The sequence below is a fragment of the Protobothrops mucrosquamatus genome, unplaced genomic scaffold (assembly GCF_001527695.2).
Source record: "Protobothrops mucrosquamatus isolate PMUCROS unplaced genomic scaffold, P.Mucros_1.0 scaffold_214, whole genome shotgun sequence".
In the NCBI taxonomy this organism is placed as follows: domain Eukaryota; kingdom Metazoa; phylum Chordata; class Lepidosauria; order Squamata; family Viperidae; genus Protobothrops; species Protobothrops mucrosquamatus.
The window spans coordinates 122621-143864 of NW_015386290.1; the positions used below are offsets into that span (position 1 = coordinate 122621).

Genomic DNA, 21244 nt, shown 5'->3' on the forward strand with positions numbered 1-21244 from the left:
CTCAGTTCCATCAAGGTCCTGTTCTACATATCCTCAATAAGTTTTCATGTCTTGGTTATTCATAGAATAGGTTATGGTATGTGCAATCCAAGACATTTAGGACACCTTGTGTGAAAGGGGGAGGGGAGACTAAATTAGGCTAACATGCTCACAGAGCAGCTGAAGGATGCTACAAAACTGTCTTTATAATGTTCCTTCTGGAGCAGAAATCAAGTGTTAATCACCTGGTCTTCCCAAGCTCCTCAGAGCTCTATAACACTGAAGAGACATTGGGGAGGGGGGAGGCTGCACTGATCTGAAACTAATGAAAGGAGCCTTGGAATATATACTTGGCAGAAAAGAACAAAAAAACCTTCCAAGAATATGAGTATGGTAGCTAGACAAGGGTTTTACTTACCACCTGTAAACAACAGATCACCCTAACATTTAAGAAACTGATTTATTTTTTTTTATTTTTTTAAATCTTCTAGTTTCTCAGATTGTTTGCCATGTTGTATGAAAAATAGATTGAGATGTATTGGCATTGTTCAAGAATTAGAGGAAAAAAATAAGACAGAAGTAGAATCTTCCGGATCTTTGAGTTCCAGGTTTCTACATGTATTTCTGAAATAAAAGCTAAATGAGCTCATAGTCTGAGGCAGGGGTGTCAAACTCGCAACGTCACCTGACATGTCACGACATATCGTGACTTTTTTGCCATCGCTGGCAATGGGGTAGGCATGGTTTTGCTATGATGCATCCAGCCCACGGGCCGACAGTTTGACACCCCTGGTCTGGGGCATTCCATCTGAGGACAAAAGGTGTTCCTGTTAATATTAGTTGACAGACTTAACCTGGTACCATCTAGCTATCTTGAACCATAACCTAAAGATAAAGGGAATGAAGACCATGCTTCCTAAGAGTTTAAGCACTGAAGACCAGTACATTTGAGAATTCTAGGAATTGTAGCCCAGCATTTGGCTGGTCATTTATAGATCCTAAGATTAAAACTGATCAATTGAAATAATAGTGACATATTTTACACATACATATTAAAAAATTGTAATGAGCTGCCTACAAAATAAAAAAGGAAGCCATTAAACATTTGATTAAGTAGAAGGAGGAATGCCAGTTGTAAACACAGATCTTCCTGGGGTATCACTTGGTCTAGGCCTAGCTGTAATGGAGAATAATCAAACAAGCAACTCATTCACAGAACATCACTCTCATTAGATCATGACGGGAGAACACAGTTCCGCCTAAAGGCTGAATTCACTGCCAGGAATATAGTCCAAACTGTAGGCAGGGGTCTTCAAACTTGGCCCTTTTATGACTTGTGGACTTCAACTCCCAGAATTCCTCAGCCAGCATGCCTGGCTGAGGAATTCTGGGAGTTGAAGTCCACAAGTCATAAAAGGGCCATGTTTGAAGACCGCTGCTATGGGCAATGCCTCCTCAATTTTTTCCCCCACATACACAGATATATTCCATTCACTTTCTGTCTTATACTACAGTTCTTTGTCATGGGTAACACACACCATTCAGTCAGAAGGAGGAGTGCCCACAATAGCTGAATATGAGCAATGGAACCACATCAACCTCATGAGAAGCTCTGTAGAATATCTGTATGGCAAGACATAGAAAAAGGGAAAAATACTATCTTAATTCCAAAATACCCCCCAAAAGAAAGTAAGTGGTCTCCGTAATGAGTTGGGGACAAAATGAAGGCTACGTCAGAGGGCATGTACTCTAAAAATAGTTAGTAGGACAGTTAGGGGGTAAGTTGGTTGGATGTGAGGATAATCCCACTGTCACACAATGCAAGCACACTTAACAGCAGTTTTGCATTTTGGGAAGATCGTTTTTCAAGGCTACATCATCAGACAGACTTAGCCTCATCCTTTCTGAAAGAAAGCCCTCTCAAAAAATCCCTTCTATCATGCTAACAATGCTCCGTTTTATATTATGACACTTTTAAATTTCATGTAAATATATTTCAACTTTGCTTTGCCTCTAAAGAATTCAAGGGACTTTAAAGAAAGTGTGGAGCTCTGGTGTGTGTATGCAGAACATTCTAGAATAATCTCCAAAGAAAAACTCAATATTTTAACATTGTCCAACTTATCCTCAAGTCATTGGGAATATTGTTGAACACTGTTGGTGCCATCCTAGAGAAAATAATGAAGAGATAAAATAAAGTTGATGGATTGGACAGTACATACCTTCTTCCCAGACTTCTATCAGAAGCATCATGGTGGAAAGAATAGTGATATGAAGCAAAACAGGAAAAGGTATAAAAATATAAACATATTTATGCCTAATGGGTAGAATGGGTGATTAAAGGGTAGAATGGAAGAAAAAGAGAAAAAGTCCACAGACATTTGTGGAAGCTGTGGAAATTTGAAAAATTGTAATGGCAGGTTAATGCAGCTATGAGTATGGAGCAATAAAGCAAAAACATACTTGTTTGTGATAGTAGGTTAATAGTACTTGTTGATCTTGTTTCTTCTCTTTCAATATCCCATTCACACAAATGTATATTATGTACATATTAGAGAATAGGAGGATTTGGAAGTTGTGTCACATACCTGGCTCATGAACTTCATCAGGTAAGAAGTATCATGGATCAAGATGTAACAAACCGCAAGAGAACAAAAACAAGAGTGACATGTTAATCTGAGCGTCTTTGAACTTTGAGTTTGAACAGAGGAAGAGAAAAAAAAGCAGTAAGCAAAATCAGTAGTCATTGGTGAAAAAAGTTAATAGATCATGTAAAAGCAGCCAAATAGGGAATCCCTAATGGTGAATTTGCCAAGCCATAGAATTAATACTATTTTGCTCATGATTCAGTTGTCAGCCTTGTGTAAATAAAAAGGAATCCACAGTCTTATTCTGCAAATGATTACTCTGGACTGTCGTGCTGACATCTGGGAGTGAAATAACAGGATGCTATGGGAATGCAGATGTCCTTTGATTCTGCTGAAGCACAGTAATATCAAAAGTGCTCGCAGAGAATTATTTCCAAGAAACCAAGAAGATCAGAAATAAACATTCTTCTTTATGTTTTATTTTTCTCTGGTTAGATGGTGTAGTTTTATTCATTTATCTATTAGATTCAAAGCTACAAGTAACTTTGTGAAAAGTCACAAACTTCTTTTAAAAAAAGATAATGAATGTCCAGAATAACACAACATAAATGTCCCCACCTACATGGAACAATATCCTCCCCCAATAACTGATAGGGATTCAGCAACCATCTTACTCCCAAACCATCCTAGACTATGTTTATATTAAGAATGCATTAATTCTCCAGAATAAGGTGTTGCTAAGAGTGTCATACTTTTCAGTTTTAAAAAAAGTTGTTCATAGAGCTGTACATATAATCTTAGGCTCACTATGAGTTTGATTTTAGCTTTTTAATAACAAAGAATGCAAGACCTTGCTATGGTTATTTAACAAATATTTCATTTTTCCCCTAATAAATGGAAATAAAGATTCTTCTGTAAATGTTATGATATTTATGACCAACAAATTCCAATTCCAGAAAGAAAAGGCCCTCCAAAATTCATTTCTGTAGGACCACATAAAGCTAGGATCAAGTTCTAAAACATAAACAGTGTTTTTGCAATAAAACATTCACAAGGAATAGTCCTTTATGAATACATATTAACTTTTTATGCAATATAAAATCATACATTATTTGATGTATGAAAATCTCACTTCATCTCATTAATGTCAAAGGCAGAGGAGGGTTATGGCTGCCATGTCAGTTTCCCTGCCCCCTTCAGCATGAATTAAGAGAAATCCTATTTTTCCAAAAGCTAAAACCTCTTGGCTTAGGTAATTATAACTTCTGGAACCTGTAGCCTCAACACACCGGAAAGGCACTGAGTTGAGGCAGTTGTGTGATGTCGTGTGAAATGAGATCGGTCCCTCACTAAATCTGCAATATTCTTCCCAATTGTATGCCATTGTGTCCCTTGAGGTTCTGGGCAGCTCCCTATTCCATACCCTTTCTTCTTATATGTAATGTATATTAAACAGCATTATTGTCAAATCAAGGATCTTACGGGAGTATCATTAAGACCAAGCAAGAGTTATTTTCCATTTCCTTGCTTCACCTTTGAATTCCTGCCCACACTTCTATTTAAAACAATTGGTGGAATTCAGAAGTCATGCCACATATGTGGCTTAGATGAAGCACAGGTGTCAATAAGGGAAAAGGAAGACAAAACAAAGAAGAAATACAGGGTTGGTACAATAACCTTAAACTTAGGCAAGTTTAAAATTCTTAACTGATAAGAATTTGCTTAAAAAACAGAAGGCAAATCAATAATGTGTGGAAAAATTAAAAGAGAGTCAAATGTGAATGAAAATATGCAGGGAAAGCATATGCAAAAGGAGCAGAGGGTAGAGAACCATGCAAATGAGTCATATTGTCAATTAACAATGAATTTTATAAGTCATCTGGGACTTCCGGTCTTGCGCGGTAGCAACTGGTCGCGGGCTTGCGGATCACTGCACCCCCATGGCTAACTTTCGTCCTGCCTGGAGACCCTAATGGATCCAAGCCGCCCCGGAGAGACAGCGAAGAAAGAAGGGTGCCCCGGCGACTCTGGAATGATGGCGGTCATTCCGTTCATCTTGGGGAAAGCCTTCTAACCTGACAGGAGAAAGGCTGTATTTCATTGATCAGCCTAAGCTACTTGCAACGAGTCCAAAAGAACTAACCAGCTCTACAGTAAACAGCGTGCTTGAAATTGGGTGAGGAATCTGATTTTCCCTTTTCTATCCTACACTTAATTTCCTGGAAAAGATCCCCAAGAAGGAAAATACCTCCAAAAGTGAAGAAGGGGGACTTCCGCCCCATCCTTATACTAACGAAAGCGGCGAATTAAAATTTCTATGGAGGATCAAACTATATGGTAGTGAAATAAATTTATAAACTTGAAAGCTAAAATTTAACTTTGGGCAAGTTTAAGATTGTTGAATGGTTAAGACTCTCATTTTAAGACTCTCATTTTAAAGACCATTGTTCATATTGAAAACTAAATAGATGCTGACACCTAGTGGTGGATGAAGATTATGACAGCTATGATTTTCATAGAGAACTTGCCAAAACCTGGGAAAAGCTAATCTGTGTTTGCGACCTTCAAAGCTTTAATAATAAAGAACAGCTGTGACAAAAAAAGACAACAGACAAAGAGAGAATTACAAACTTTAGGGGAAAAATATTTTTTGAACTCTTTGGATTACAAATATCTATTTAACCAGACCCTAAAGCTATTTGCAGATAAGAAGGAAAACTTCAACTTTTGGCCATCATGGATCACAGACATGTAGACAGAACACACCAAGAAAACATAAATACCTCTCAGGAGGAGATATATAGTATACTGCAATTAATTCAAATAACACTGAGTTCAAATCACAAAGAAATGCAAAATAACTTTGAAAATACAAATCAATCTGTCTCTAAGTTAACTTTACAACAAAAAAAACTTTCAGGAACAACAACAGAGAAGGAGCAGACCAAACAAATAAGTGAACATAAAATTGAAAATAGAGACTCAAAGACGGAACTTAACAAAGCAAGAAAACATGATTTAATCCTAGTGGGGAAAAATGTACAAGAAATGGAAAAAACAACTCATCCCTTAAGACTACAAAATAAATCTGAGGACAAAAAAACAGATTGGATAAAATGAAATGTAGAGATGTTGAAAACATCAGACAGAAAGGAAGTGATAAGAGAAGCAAAGAAGGAGAAAGAAAAATATTTTCAAGAAACATGGAAAGCAAAAGTCTCACATAAAGACACTTTATTCAATTTACTTCTTATACCTATAGCAACAGTCATGAATATATGGAAAAACGTTTTGATTCAGCAAAACACATTGATCAAGAAAGATACTGCTCAAAGGAAAAAGATCAAAGTGAAAATTAAGAAAATAGATGATGGGATCTACCAGAGAGAATATTTAAAAAAGAAATATTTGTTTGACTATGGTTAAAGAAATAGAAAAGATTCTGAATACATATGTCATTCTAAGAGAGATGAATTCCTTAAATGATACTGTATGCTTCCCCCCCCCTTTTTTATTTTATTTCTTGATATAAGTAATATAATACTGCTGAAATGGCCTAGATGAAGGAAATATTTTAGATAATTAAATGTGTCTGAATTTAGGGAAATTATAATGTATAAAAAAGAAAAAATGTTTTGGATAAGAGTTAAAGGATTAGATGACTAGACACATTAAATGGAATATTTAAAGATTAAATACATTTTTAATCATGGTTAAAAAGAATAAGAAATTTTGGGAATGAATATATATTAGCTTAGGAGGAATATATATTTTAAGTAGTATTTTACTTTTTATGTTTCTTTACTCTTGCTCTTTTTTCCTTTTCTTTACTGTTTACCTATTCTTTAAGAAATGTAAAAGTGTTGAGATAGTTTATATTGGAAAAATGGATTTAAATCTTTAAATGTAATTATCTGTTGAGAAAATCTTAACCAGCAAGAATACTTTGAACTTTATGGGAGAAACAAATTTAAATAAGGACTGTAATAGGATATAAGATGAGGCAACCAGAATGATTAGATAGAAAAGAAATATTATATTGATGTGATCATTATTTCTAGGATAATGGGAAAAATCATATATATCAAAATAATAAGAACTGTATTATTTCAAGATTTGCAAAGAAGACATTTTGGAGAAAAGGGGAAATCAACTAAATGTACTATGTGGATTATAGATTATAGAAACCAATTGTTAAGGTTTTTCTTTACAAATGTTAACCCAGCAAACACATTGTTTACCAACTATTAAGTGATTTATGTTTTAAAAAAACAATAAAATATATGGGGGGAAAAGAATTTTATAAGTCATCTGGAATTCAGTGTGATTTATTCTGAATAGTTTGTATAGAATTATAGTTCTAGATGCCACAATTCACATAATTTTCCAATATTTACATGAAACAACTATTCACAAATGTTTTATTCTTGCTTGTTATTGTTATATATCCCATCTTTTTGGAGGGCATTGCATGTGGCACAAATGGGAATCTCTCTTCATTTTATTACAATACAACCCTGTAAAATATTTTGAAGTTAAAGACAGAGGCTGGCCCAAATTTAGGTTCAAGTCCTTAACTGTACCCAGAACTCACTAGATTACCTAGTGAAATCTGTGTTGAGTTAAGGACTTGAACCTAAATTTAGAAAGTCTAAGTGTAACATCACTACACTAAGCTATGAAATTCATACCCATCTCTAGATCAGCTTCTAAAAAGTTTCTGAAAAGAATGTAACCCCTGGCCAAAAAAGGTATCACTTTTCCAGTTCTAGAATTTTCAGCTAAGAATCCTAAAATGTACTGTCAATAATTTTATATCCCAAAGTTCTTATATAAACTTTTTATATATAGATATATATATATAAGCTTATATAACAGTTTTACATGCTAATGACAAGGCTGCATGTCCTTGTACATGGTAATTGCACAGTTTATATGTCAACAAAGATAGTTAGGGAAGAAATAAGTTGTTAAGGTAATGTGCTATTCTCCTGTTCTCTTCCATCAACTTCACATTTTTGCACACACCAATATGAGATGGAAAGAGAAGAATTCAGAAGTCAAGTCACATACCAGGTTCATGAACTTCACCAGATGGGAAGTATCATGGATGAAATAAAATTGAGACAATAGAAAATAAGAATATTAGAAAAGGAAAAAATGCAACAGCCATAAAGTATTTTAAGACAGTATTGAGAAAGACCATGGCTTATTATAGAAAGGGGTAATGCAGTTAAATTTTAAAACATGGAAATATGGTAGGCATATTAGCAAATGCTTTACTGGAATGCAGAGCATGCAAAGGCAGCTTGGAAAAACATAAAGATCAAAACTTGCAGAAGATTTGAAAGCCAGTGAATACAGATTGCTTTGAAGGACACAGGTATATTTTTCAGGTACTGAGTTAATTTATGGGGACCATATCCAGCTCCACAGTCTATATACCAAGTGTTCAGTTTATACCATTCCCTTCACACACATACACTTACATACTTTCTCTCAGGGAATACAGAGGGTGATAGGATATGAATTTAGCTTATACTATTAACACACAAGAACAGCAAAAGGAAAAAAAAATCAGCATCTTCCAGGAACAATTTCTAGTTTTTTGTTGCCTGTGCAAAGTCCAGCCAGAACCAGGAGCAAATGCTATTTATCTCTTCCTCCCTTAAGTTTCCAGAAGTTTAATCACACAATGTGATGAGAATTTTGTTACATTTGCTCTATTGTTTGAAAATTCTAGAGACCAATTGTTAGTTTCCATTTCTTGCTGCAGACTAGCTTCAAGGGATCACGTCTTGAATCATCCCAGCAAAAGAAGAAGGTGAAAATAACGAAGTTCCTAGAATCCCAAGACCTCTTGTGCCATCATGCCATCACAGGGCCAGTATTGTTTCTAGCAGAAATATTGATACAAATATTCCTTGTCTGCAAAACAGACCATTATCTACAGTACATGTCTGAAGGCCAGAGGCATCTGCAGTGAGCACCATAGGCTTCCAAATGCTAGGCACAAATAGGTGATCAAAATCTCATCACTTTTTATGCGTAAGGCATGATAAAAAGAGTGGAGCTTTAATTGTCCAGTCCCTATGGCCATTTTGAAATTAATGACTATTGTTCTAGATGCCTCTATTTAGGTATTTGTGAGATTGCTGGCAGACATGGCAAAATGAAGCCAATCTACAGGTGACCCAGGAAGAAGCAAGAGTGCACACAGAGAATAACTCTTCTTTAAGAGGTAGCTTTAAAAGCACAAAAATTTCAGCCATATGAAAAATGCAGGGCAAATTTGATAGGAAGATGAATTGGAAAAAGTACAGCAGGAATCCATTTGCCACCTTTTTCAAATCTCTTATTGTTATATATCCCATCTTTTTGGAGGGCATTCCATGTGGCACAAATGGGAATCTCTTTTTCAAATCTCGTATCTGTAATAGATTCAAATCTCGTGCAAAATCATACTTTGCTTAACTATGATTAATTAAACCAACTGGCTAGGCTAGCATAACCTAAAAAAAAATCAATGTTCAAGATTACAAACCACAATGCCTGAAATCACATAAGGCACTAAGTTAAAACCAGCTAAACCATATTATGTCTTTGCATAATGTTGAACCTGCTTGTGTATACGGTACATCCTTCCTTCATATTTGTTTTCAGAAGCATATAGACTACCAAATTGCTGCAAGCAAGATTGCTCATCCAAGATAATTTGGCCATCTACATTGGTTCAAAAGCTCATGCTTTGAACTGCATTTTGCCAGAAATCCACATAGGAGTTCCAGAAAGCAACTACTTATATACCTGATACATCTTAAAAGCTCATTCTGGCAACCACATTTTCAACCATGAATACATAAATAAAAGCTGTCATGCATAGAAAGAAAAAGGAGAATTTAAAACCCCAGTTTATCATTGTTTCATTAGCATTTTCCTTCCTGTATTTCTTGAACATCTGTTATATTGCAATTAGCAGCCAAATAAATCAATGGTAAGAACTGTTTGTTCAAAGGAAGGGCCATCTAAACTGTATTTATCTAACTAATTGATACAGAATGTCATTTCTTTTATTCCAGACATATGTTAGCTGAAATGCCATAAAATCAGTCACTGAATGAAAATGACCTTCTCGCCTGTCCTCAGTTACCGACCAGCCCACTGGTCATAGAGTTTGGACAGAAGTTGTAATCCAGAAAATCTATAAAATAATAAATAGGGGGAAACTGCCTTATGAAAATTCCTTTTCATTTAATTAGTAAGGATACTACTGTAACCTCATCTTCCCTTCTTCCATAATAGTTTCCTATCATATCCATTTAAATGCTCAGAAATGAGCAGCATCAGCACATACCTTCTTCTTGAGCTTCTTCAGGTGGGAAGCATTGTTAAAAATAAAGAGAGAAACAACAATATAATAAATAATATTATTGTACAGTATTTGTTTAATTGATTTGTAACCCACTTTTTTGATTAGTAATCCACTTCCACAGGGTGAAAAACAAGAAGCATGAAATTAAAATGCTTCTAACTGTGTGAGGAGCATAAAGTTAAAGGGAAAGGATTTAAAACAATTAAAATACTGTAGAACAGATAAAACAAGTCATATGCAGATGGTAAACTGAAATGTTGACTATTTGGCTCTTTTACTTGGGTAGGAAGTAAATGTGAGGTAAAAAATGCACATTGGTAATCAAAGCTCAATTTTTCTCTCATAATTCAACGTTTTAGTTTATATACTAATATAGTGTCTCTCAAATGCTGAATTCCTAAGAGAAATTCATTGAGGAAGACTATAATCCAAGTGAGATAAGCTCTCAGTGTATCAATTTTTGAAAAACAATATTCAAAGGAAAATTCTGGATTCTTCCACTTCACCAGATTGATGGGGTAATTGTCCAGAAAACAAGCCTTTACAACAAGTACCCCATGCCTTTTCAATGTGTATGCTTCCCCCCCACACACACACACAGACACTCCTATCTTCTTGCAAAACAACAATGATAAGAGAACATTTGGACATTGAAAGCCACAATATGAATGATCTTTGATTCTCATGTGTACTTCTCCCTGTCCCTTTTCTCATGTGCCTTTTCTTCTGTCTTTTCAGGATTTATTTGTATAAACAAACTTGCACTCTTCTAAAAAAGGAAGAGAGAGAAATACAAAAGCTATGACATACCTTCTTCCTCGACTTCTTCTGATGGAGGGACATAATGGAAGAAGAGGCAAAGATAAAAAGATTAATACACTGAACAGAGCATTAATAGTTGTGATTTAAGATTAGAGAAATGTAAGATTAGAGAATATATAAACTGGAAGTGACCACCTTAGACGAAGACAGATACAGGTTAGGCAAAGATGTAAAACCAGCAACAAAAAGATACAAAGGAAATACCCTCCAGTGAAAGAGGCATGCAGATTATAGACCCATCTAGTCAAGAGATATTTTAAAAAGAGAAAAAAGAGAATTAGGAAGAAAAGAAAGCCCTTCAGTTGGAGAAGTTGCCTGTATCAGGTTAGCATCCTTGATTATCTCTTTGTAACTGTAATAAAGTGCTGGTGGAGTTCAAAAAATGCCTTCATTCGTTTAGCAAGCATTGGATTTTTCTTGACCTAACACAATTATTCAGGGGAACTATTAATAATACTAATATTTTATCATGTTGTAGTTGTTTTTTTTAACATGGTTTTTCTATTGAGTTAGGTCCAAGGTACAGGACTTATTTAGCTCCAAGAAAGACTATAATTCCCCCGGTGTGGGAATCCCACAAAGAATTCCCACTTCAATTCCAGTTTTATTCCCCACGTTGCACTATTAGGGCAAACAATAATGCACTGTTGAAAACATCCCTGTTTTTCTCATATAGACTAAACATTTCAACCCTGGAGAGCAGTGTTTTTCAAGCTCAGCAACTTTAAGATGTGTGGACTTCAACTCCCAGAATTCTCCAACCAATGTGCTGGGGGATTATAGTGACTTATAGTAAATGGGACAATACTAAAGCCTGCTGTGCCTGAGGAACAGCTCAATACAATGGACCAACTCCTTTTTTACAGATGGACATACTGTAGAAAATGGCTACCATGGTGCAGTGGTTAGAACCCTATCGGCTACCTGCAGTTCAGCAGTTTGATTCTCACCGGCTCAAGGTTGACTCAGCCTTCCATCCTTCTGAGGTCAGTAAAATGAGGACCCAGATTGTTGGGGGGGGAGGCAATATGCTGACTCTGTAAACTGCTTAGAGAGCAGTAAAGCACTGTGAAGTGGTGTATAAGTCTATGTGCTATTGCTATTGCTACCTGCCATGAAGAAACCCATTATATTGATTTTTTTCATTCAATATTGCTAGATTTCTTTTAGAAAAAAAATATTCTCCTTGTTTTATAAACCAAGAACAGTATTTTAGCAACAAATGCCAAGGCATTGCAAGTAGTCCCCACCTTCAACTGTCTTCACATTATTTGAGGAATTTTCAACTTGGTGTACAGTATGGCAAATAATATTAACTTGATGACATTATATTAGAAACCCCATCAGCACTTCTATGTTTAAGCAACATAAACAGTGTTGTGTTCCTATCCTAAAAGCTTCTTTCAAGTTGCTTCATGGACCAAATTCTGGAATGTATCATGAAATATATCCTGGGTCAAATTCTGGAAAATAATAAACTGGTGACCCTCTGAGAAAGCAAATCTTCTGATCTCCTCCTTCCAAAGAATTGCTGTGCAGAAATGTTATCAATTCATGAATCCACTCAAAACGTAGTCATTTTCCAATTTATTTTATCCACATGGACATTTAATTTAGCAGATTATCAAGCTGAAATATTATGGTGGGAATTTCTGCAACTAAATTTTGCCATTACAATGGCTATAAAATAAATGTAGTTGAATGCACAAAAGAGCAATCCAATAACTACTTGGTCAAGATTACTAACTTCATTGTCACGCTCTGATCTTAAGTCTTTAGAATTAAAAGCACAGGCCAATTCATAGTAATTAGGTTTCCATTTTTTCCCAGATTTTAGATCATCTTTCACAGACAGTAGCAAAGAGATAGATGGATGAACAGGCAGTGAAAGAACTGATGATCAATGGATCATCAGAGAAAGAAAAGGTTCATTCCAGGGTAAGTTTCTGTTACCTTCTTCTTCGTATTCCTCTGCATTGAGAGAAAAAAACAAAAAAAGGAAACAAGAAAAGCAGCACGATCAAAAACATTGCTTAGCACTGCAACACAAAGACTGACATGGAAGATAAACGCTTGCTGAGGATAAAACCAACCTTTCTTACTAAAGGACAGAAGACAAAAAGCTACCACTTCTCGTAATCATAAAAGAAATCAAGTTTAGGAGACAATTAAATGCAAAAAAATAATAATGATAATACATTTGGTCCATGTAAGAATGAGAAATTTTAACAAGAGTTTGCAGAACAGACTTTAAATTCAGAACTAAGATTCCAAGATATAAGAATCCCACTAAAATAACAAGCTTATATTCTGCAAAGTAAAAATATATTGGTTGGAAGAAGAAATTCACTGGCTGACCAGGACATCTGCAGGATGGGTCAAAAAAGTCAAAATAATGACTAAAACCACACAATTGAAGCCCCAGGCTGCCCAACATTACTCTGATACAAGGAAATTCTAGCTTTAACTAAATTCATCAGATTAAGCTTTGCCTATAAAAACATTAAACATGCAAAACTTGAGAAGACTTTGTTTTCAATCAATTGATTGTGCTTATATCTGAACCACATTGAAGCTTTAGTGACTAGGGGAATGACTTAATGACTGGTTTTTTTTATTATATTCTGCCCAGAATCACCCTCCATCAGATAGGCTGTCATATCCCTACAGAACAATTAATCAGTGAAAAGATTTGCCTCCAGAAGTTGCGAATGCTCCAACACTGGAGGTTTTTAAGAAGAGATTGGACAATCATTTGTCTGAAATGATATAGGATTTTGTGCCTCAACTGGGGGTTGGACTAGAAGATCTACAAGGTTCCTTCCAACTCTGTTATTCTGTTATAAATTTGAATAATAAATAAAGTAAATAAAATGATAGTGCAGTTTTCTTCAGAAAATGTTTTTCCTTAATTAACATGTGCTCATGTGTTGAAATCAGTGGAAATTTTTCTATGGATATGATCACTGAAAACATTCTAGTGATCTACTGTTTCATCAATAGAGAGTTCTTATAAATATACTAAATATTGCTGCTGTTTTGATGGTCATATTAACAGGAATTATCCACATATACTGTATTATTATTATTTCTTGCTCTCTTTTGGACATGGAATGAATAATGGCAACAATATATTTTTGTTCTGATATGATAGAATCACATGATTGCTTAAAAACTAAGATTCCATGCTGATATTTCATGAACAGGCTCACCCTACATATCTGTTCCTCTCAAATGTTCAAGCTGAGATAAAACTTCATCTCAGATTTCTTTAGGGAGATTCTGGTGAGTGACTTCTGGCCAAAGCAGATAAAAAGGCATCTGTATGAGATAGCCATCTTATGCAATGCCATCAAAGCCATTCTTGAGAACTTACACCACTTCTTGACTAGAACCCAGCTAAGGGACAATGATACCCGAGCACAATTCATGTATCAGAAAACTCTCATGACAAAGTCATGGAAGTAATATGATTTAAAAAATGTGGGGAAGGGGTACTGAATTTGTCTTTACCCACACATTTTTCTTCCATAGAATTATTTCTGGTCATGGTAACTCACTGGGAGCAAAACAGTATGAGGAAATACAATTACAGTAAAAGTATAGTTATATATTCCTTTTGTTCACACAAGTTATACTTTAAATTGTAAGTTAATTTTAATATACCACGTACGTTCATTGAAGACAAATGAAGTCAGGAAAAATTCATCCAGCTAAGCTATATAATAATAACAACTTTATTGTCACTTTGAATGTACACCAATTGGCATACCTCAAAATGAAATTTCGTTGCATGCAGCTCTCAAAGGGTCACCGCCTCCAATATACACTCCTTGTTTGTGGCCAGTTCAAGTTATTATGTATGTTCAGGTTGATCTTCTTTTAAGGACCACTTAAATAAACCAACTTTCCACTGAGGGCAATCACAGACTAGTTCTCAAACTGAAATTGTAATCATGTTAAGCAGAAAATAACCCATTCAGTTGAAATCCTTGGGAATTTATTTTATTTGTTTGTATCTAGAGGCTGCTCAACTCCTGATAACTCTGGGCAGCTTATTTTATAAAATAAGAGTAAGTAAAAACAGAAATAAATAGTCTGAGCATTAGAAGGAATGTACACAGAGGAAAAAAGCTATAGGAGCTCAGCACCAGCCAGGTAAATCTGCCCAGGATGAGACTTTTAGAAATATGGTATTCCATTATAGCTTTTTCTAATCCTCTACCCTTATGTACCATGCTGTATTAGCCAGAGATTATGGCAACCGAAATTCAATATCTCTGGAGACCTGCAGAATGGGGAATGTCTGTGTTACATGAGTTGTCAGAGATGTCTGTTTCAGATCCTGCCTCAATACAAAAGTTCATTCTATGTATATCCTTGGCTATGTTCAAGCAAAAGAGCTTTGTGATTTCAATATGCCATAAATAGTATCAATTTGAGCAAAAGACTTTTAAAAATGAACGTTATATATTTTTGATCCAAAGAAAATAAAAGAGGAAAAGCTACATCCAAAGCTAATAAAGTCTTTTTACTTTTGTTTGCAAATGCAACAAAGTCAGCTTCCAAACAAACATACACAAATGCAAGAGACTAACATAAAAGGTGTAATGGAAATGATCGATGTCTTTAGTTCATCAACCTTGTTCAAGGAAGACAGACACAAAACTAAGCAGTATCTAGTAATCGTTCCCAACCTGCTATGCCACAGACACATTTTAAAAGGCTCCCTCACTCTATAATGGATCACCAACAGATGGCAGCAGCAGCTCTATAACAACAAAGCAGGAACACAAAAATAAGAAGGGCAGGAAGAAGAGGGAATAGGATAAGATGCCTATGGTCTGGAAACCCAAACAGATATTGATTTTGTGGTAAATTCAGTACAAGCCATAAGTTTGTGCATCTATGAAAATGCTGCTATAAAACGGCAGGCTAACCATAATTATATGCTGTATCTGCTGAACACAGAATCAGAAATATGTCTGAAAATGCACACACAGCACATAATACTCCGGCTTCAAAATTAAGGGACTTTGGAGCACAAGACATTTGGAAATTCTTCTTGGAGCATACAAATACCGTACATCAGGGGTAGTCAATCTTGGCTCTTTTATGACTCGTGTACTTCAACTCCCAGAATTCCTGAGCACAGCTGGCTCAGGAATTCTGGGAGTTGAAGTCCACGAGTCATAAAAGAGCCAAGGTTGACTACCCCTGCCGTACATGATGTTTTCAAGGCAAGGAGAGGGAGAGGGCTCAATTTCCATCTTTTCCCCTCAGCATGGAAAGGAGGCAGTTGGACCTGAACTAGGTAACTTGATGTGGCTTTCCTTAGATAACAACTAGTAAGAGCTATTGTGGAACAAAGCCACAAAAGGGAGATGAGGAACAGGCTGTGACTGTTTCCTGAATACCCTTTTTTGTATTGAATGGTTCTTATTTCCCAGCAATCTCAAACTCAGTGGGACAACAGGTGGAATAAGGAAGCATGAGAAATCTATTTATTTAAAATTGATCTCCACAATATAAATCATGACAACTCAGTTAAAAACTAAAGTACGTCTTATTGGTCAAAGTTCGGTAACTTTAAAACATTGGACCACAAAATTAAATTGGAACAATGATTTATTTTACAGCACATTCATATAAGTAATTACTCACCCTCTACTTGCTCCCTGTAAGAAAGCAAAAACAAAGAAAAAGAAATCAGACTAAATTTGCCTGTCTAGAAATAAGACAAACTTCCATGAAGCCTAATCCTGGGAAACTATAGATTTTTTACATTTTAGTCATTATTTGCTTTTTATATACCGATAGTTAATTTGGTCATCCCCAAATGTGCACCCTTCAGATGTGTTATATCTGCAATTTGAACATAGTGGTAGAGAAGGTTCAATGTTGTATTCCCAATACATTTGGAATATTCCAAGTCTGGAAAAGCCAATCCATATTTCCAACCTTCTGCAATATTATTCAATTTAGCTCCCAGAATTTGGCAAGAAAGTTTGTTCTCATGCTTGAATCATTATTCTGAGCTCATTTTATTAAGCTGTTTCAGGTTTCTCTCCAAAATCCAATTTTGTGAGCCAGTTCTACCTTCAGCTTTATTATTGCTCTGCCATCAACTAATTCATGGTCCTCTTAGATAACATCACCTCAGCCACCAAGGTTAGTCTCTATAAAATTGTTTTCTTCTAACATTCTGTCAATGACCAGAAGGCTAATCTAACTTCACTTTATAGTTTTTGTAAGTAGGAAATACAGTGGTGGGATTCAAAAATGTGAACAACCGGTTCTTTGTGTGGATGCCACTTCCGGAAGTCCATTCTAGGCCTGGGCAACAAAAAATTAGCTACCGGTTCTGCCAAAGTGGTGCGAACCGGCTGAATCCCACCACTGATGAAATATCTTTTAAAGTATCTTGGAAATTGACATCCTTACTGTACAGAATTTCAGTGTATTTCTTCTATCATTATTTGATGTGTTTGAATTAGTTACTATTTGTCCACTGGCATTTTTAGCACACTGATTTGAGGTTGAAATCACCTTCGGAGTTTGGAGATGCTTTGGAAAACTTTTCTGTGTTTCTTTCCATCAGCAATGTCTTCACAGATGACACTATAAGATTGTTTCTTGTCTCTTCTGAAAATGTTTTATTAAATTCCTTCTGGAGATCATTCCTTTGTTTTCTCTGCCTTCTCTTTTCTTCTTGGCAATTTCCACCATTTCTTATGACATTCAATTTGTTTCTCCTCTTTCTTAGTATGTATCGCTAGCAGTTTTTTTTTAACATTCATCTTTCACAACTTTTTTTATTTCATTCCAGTTTCTCTGGTTCTCTCTCAATGGGGTTCAAAGCAATTCCCGATGTTATCCTTAATCCGGTGGGTCAAGATTACATCATGGAAATAGTTTGATTTTCTTCTTCCGTCTTAATTTGACTCAGAACTTGCACACGAGCAGTTTCTGATCTGTTCAGCCTCTTGCCATGTTTTTGCTATTATAACTAAGCTTTCCCACCATCTTTCACAAATAAAATAATTAATTTGAAATCTCCATAGTCCACCTTGCTTTGGTTGTTGGAAGGCTTGTTAGTAATACATTTATTAAGGACACAGGGATCCATCCTCAATTTGCATCTGATCACTTAAAAGTAGAATGCTTTCTATCTGCTTTCTTATATACAGGTGTCCACACATACATACCGTGTTTCCCTAAAAACAAGACCCAACCAAAAAACAAGCCCTAGCATGATTTTCCAGGATACTTGTAGTATAAGCCCTACCCCCAAAATAAACCCCAATTAAGATCGACAGCCAGACAGACGCATTTAATACTGTATTTCCCCAAAAATAAGACCTAACCAGAAAATAAGACCTAATGCATCTTTTGGAGCAAAAATTAATATAAGACCCGGTCTTATTTTCAGGGAAACATGGTACATGCATACGTACATACATACATACATACATTACATACATACATACGTATATATTCATACACAAACACAAACACATTTTAAGATAAAAAAGTTATATTTACATAATCTCCACATTCTCTCCTTCATAATTACAATACACACTGTTAAGAAGTTACATTCTGCACAGACTCATGCAAGCAATAAATAGCATAGTATATACATTTTATACATCAATAAAATTGCATTTGACAGAAGGCAAAATGCTATTTTTTTCTTTTCTTTTTTTCTTTTTGGACATTTGAATCAAGCAACTCTGACATATTAACCTACTTGATTATCAAACCCTTTGATTCATTGTCTTTGGAACAGAATTTTGATCCTTGTACCTATGAAGACCAGTAGTTTGGCTCTACCAAAAAATGCCAACCAGCAAAGATCTTTACAAATGAATTAACAAGTTTGTTTCTACTTACACTTCTTCGGTGTCAGACATTTTGGCAGAAGGTTTCTAGATGAAAAAACAAATACAAGCCAGAGTCAGCCTCAGTGCATACACTTAAAATAATTTATTTGTGCAACGATGGCAGTTTAGTTAATTGAAATTACTTTTTAAGAAAAATAATACAGTTCATAAACTTTAAATAGTCTATACAGCACAAAGCTAGTTTTGTCACATATGAATCAGGACCTTAATATATTTATATTATATTATAATTATATTATATTTTATAACGCTGAACTCCCAGTCAGGATAAAATACGAAAAACTCTCCTCATCAAGCTCACCCAACTGGACTCAATTATTAGGTTCAATGGAAAAAAATCTCAACTTACAACATGTCCTATACATATATAGCCTCTGAAATCATGCTAAAGTCATGTCTGATATCCATGAGACTAGCCTTCTGCAATCTGGTACCCTCCAGATGTGCTCAATTACAACTTCAATAATTCTCTGCAAGTATATTTAATATTTATTTAATATTTATTTGTTATGTATATGTAGGGGTGTGGGTCCAGTGCTTTTTTTCTTTAAAAAAAAAAGGTGCTGGAATTCACACACGTCATACAACCCGCCTTGCCTACCCTACAAGGTTCCATCCAAAAAAGGTGCCGGATCTCCGTTCTGGGCGTTCTATGAGAAAAAAAGCCCTGTGTGGGTCTATACATATGTTGTACATAGTATGTTTAAGTGTGTGTCATATATGTGTTTCACTTTGAGAGCGGGCAACTAAATTTTATTTTTGATGTGTGCCGTTGTGCCCACAGTAAAAAAAAATGACAATAAAGGTTATCTATCTCTCTATCTAAGTATATCCAACGATTGTCTTTATTGGGAATTAGGAAAGTTCCAGGTAAACCTGGAATCTGATCTCTAGTATGCCAGGCTGAAGACTGGTGCTTTAGACCTTCTGAGCTACTATGCCAACCCTAGCAACAAGAAAACAGTCTAATATTATTTAATAATCTACAAATTATGTTTCTTATTAATAAGTGTCAAGATTGATGATTCCTAATGCTATCAAACAAAAGGCATTGTGGAGATAGTCCCTAACTTTTTTTTCTATGAAGTAAAATAAAAAACTATATGGAAAGGTTACAAATGGGTGAACCCCCATAACGCTGTATGAATGCAAGAGGACAATTTTCTAGGAGCATCCATGATCACACAGGTGGTTTATAATTTATTTACTTACTTACCAGATTTATCTCACTCACAGAGCGAACCTTGTAATACACAATACTATAAAGCAGTGGTTCTCAACCTTTTTAATGCCGCGAGCCCCAACCGGTCATAAGTCGAGGACTAAACCGGTCGTAAGTCGAGGACTAAACCGGTCGTAAGTCGAGGACTAAACCGGTCGTAAGTCGAGGACTACCCAACCGGTCGTAAGTCAAGGACTTTCCCTGCCCGGGAGCGCCGCGCATGCGTGCTTCCGCCCCCTGCGCCGGCCGAGGCGTAGCTGGCAAGCGGCAGAGACGGAGCAGGCCGACCACCAGCTGGCCCAGCCCAAAGGAGATAAGGCACCCGCCAGAAAAAGGGGAAAAAATGGCGGACAGCCTTGCTTGGCAACCCCCGTGAAATGGTCGATCGACCCCAAATGGGGTCGCGACCCATAGGTTGAGAACTTCTGCTATAAAGCTTCATAGTTCCCCCCTCCCCCTGCCCTTATTTATCTTCCCAAGAACTGAAATTGCAAATCGGTGGGACTGATTTTACATTTTATCCCAGGCCCAAACACAGTATTTTATCAACTAGGTCACACAGACGAAGTATGCATATAGTATGTATATACCATGCCCAGACACTCCCTTAGTTTACCATACACAGAGTAGTTGTTATGGTTACCAGGCTTGTATTCATACCAAGACAAATATGTCCAGATCAGCTGCATCTGTACTTACGATGACAACAATAATGCCAGAAATTACAAGGCTATTTAAGTAATATTATTCTGCTAGTCCTTATATTTACAACAGCCAGCTTTCATACCAAAGGGTATGAAAATCATGAGAAGTTTTTTATTCTCACTAATAGCATAGATTATCTTCAGAACATGACTTTGTTTCACAAAAGACTAGCAAAGATGACCTCTCTTTGTTTAGGAAACTAAATGCTAGTGCCTTTTGGCTTATGTTTTACCTCAAAGAAGAAGAATTTTTGCCTATTTTGTGCAAAGCAAACCTTTGCAACTCAGATAAGGATGGAAACCACAACAGCTGAATTTCTTGGGAGACATAAGTACACGTTTGCAGAATAATTTCTGAAGAGTTCAAAAACCTCAAGGAGGTCACTGATAGGTATTATAGGAAGATTTTTTTTTCTGACACCCACCGAAGTCCCAGAGGGACGAAGCTTTAATTAGAAAAAACAGAGCTGCTCCCAAGGAAACCCAAGCCTGTTCTTAACTTAATTACTCAGCTGATACTTGAGAGGACTCTTGAAGGAGCAGCAGATGGATGGATGTCCCAAAGAACATCTGCAGCTTACAAGGTTTCTATTTTAGAAGATCAAATATTCCTGGAAGCAATCACCTTGCCATATAAGGGATGGTACATG

At 35.9% G+C, this 21244-nt stretch overlaps 1 protein-coding gene across 2 annotated transcripts in view; it reads right to left on the reverse strand.

Moving 5' to 3' along the window:
* Window positions 1-21244, reverse strand: part of TNNT3 (troponin T3, fast skeletal type) — a gene marked incomplete at its 3' end in the record, with an annotated part of 47523 nt that overhangs the window by 16194 nt on the left and 10085 nt on the right. The window contains 3 exon segments of one of the 2 annotated variants that reach the window (XM_015827286.2): window positions 2568-2579; window positions 16426-16439; window positions 18658-18692. In XM_015827286.2, coding sequence (XP_015682772.1) covers window positions 2568-2579; window positions 16426-16439; window positions 18658-18677 — 46 coding nt within the window. In that variant the 5' untranslated portion in view covers window positions 18678-18692. 2 annotated transcript variants of the gene reach the window in all.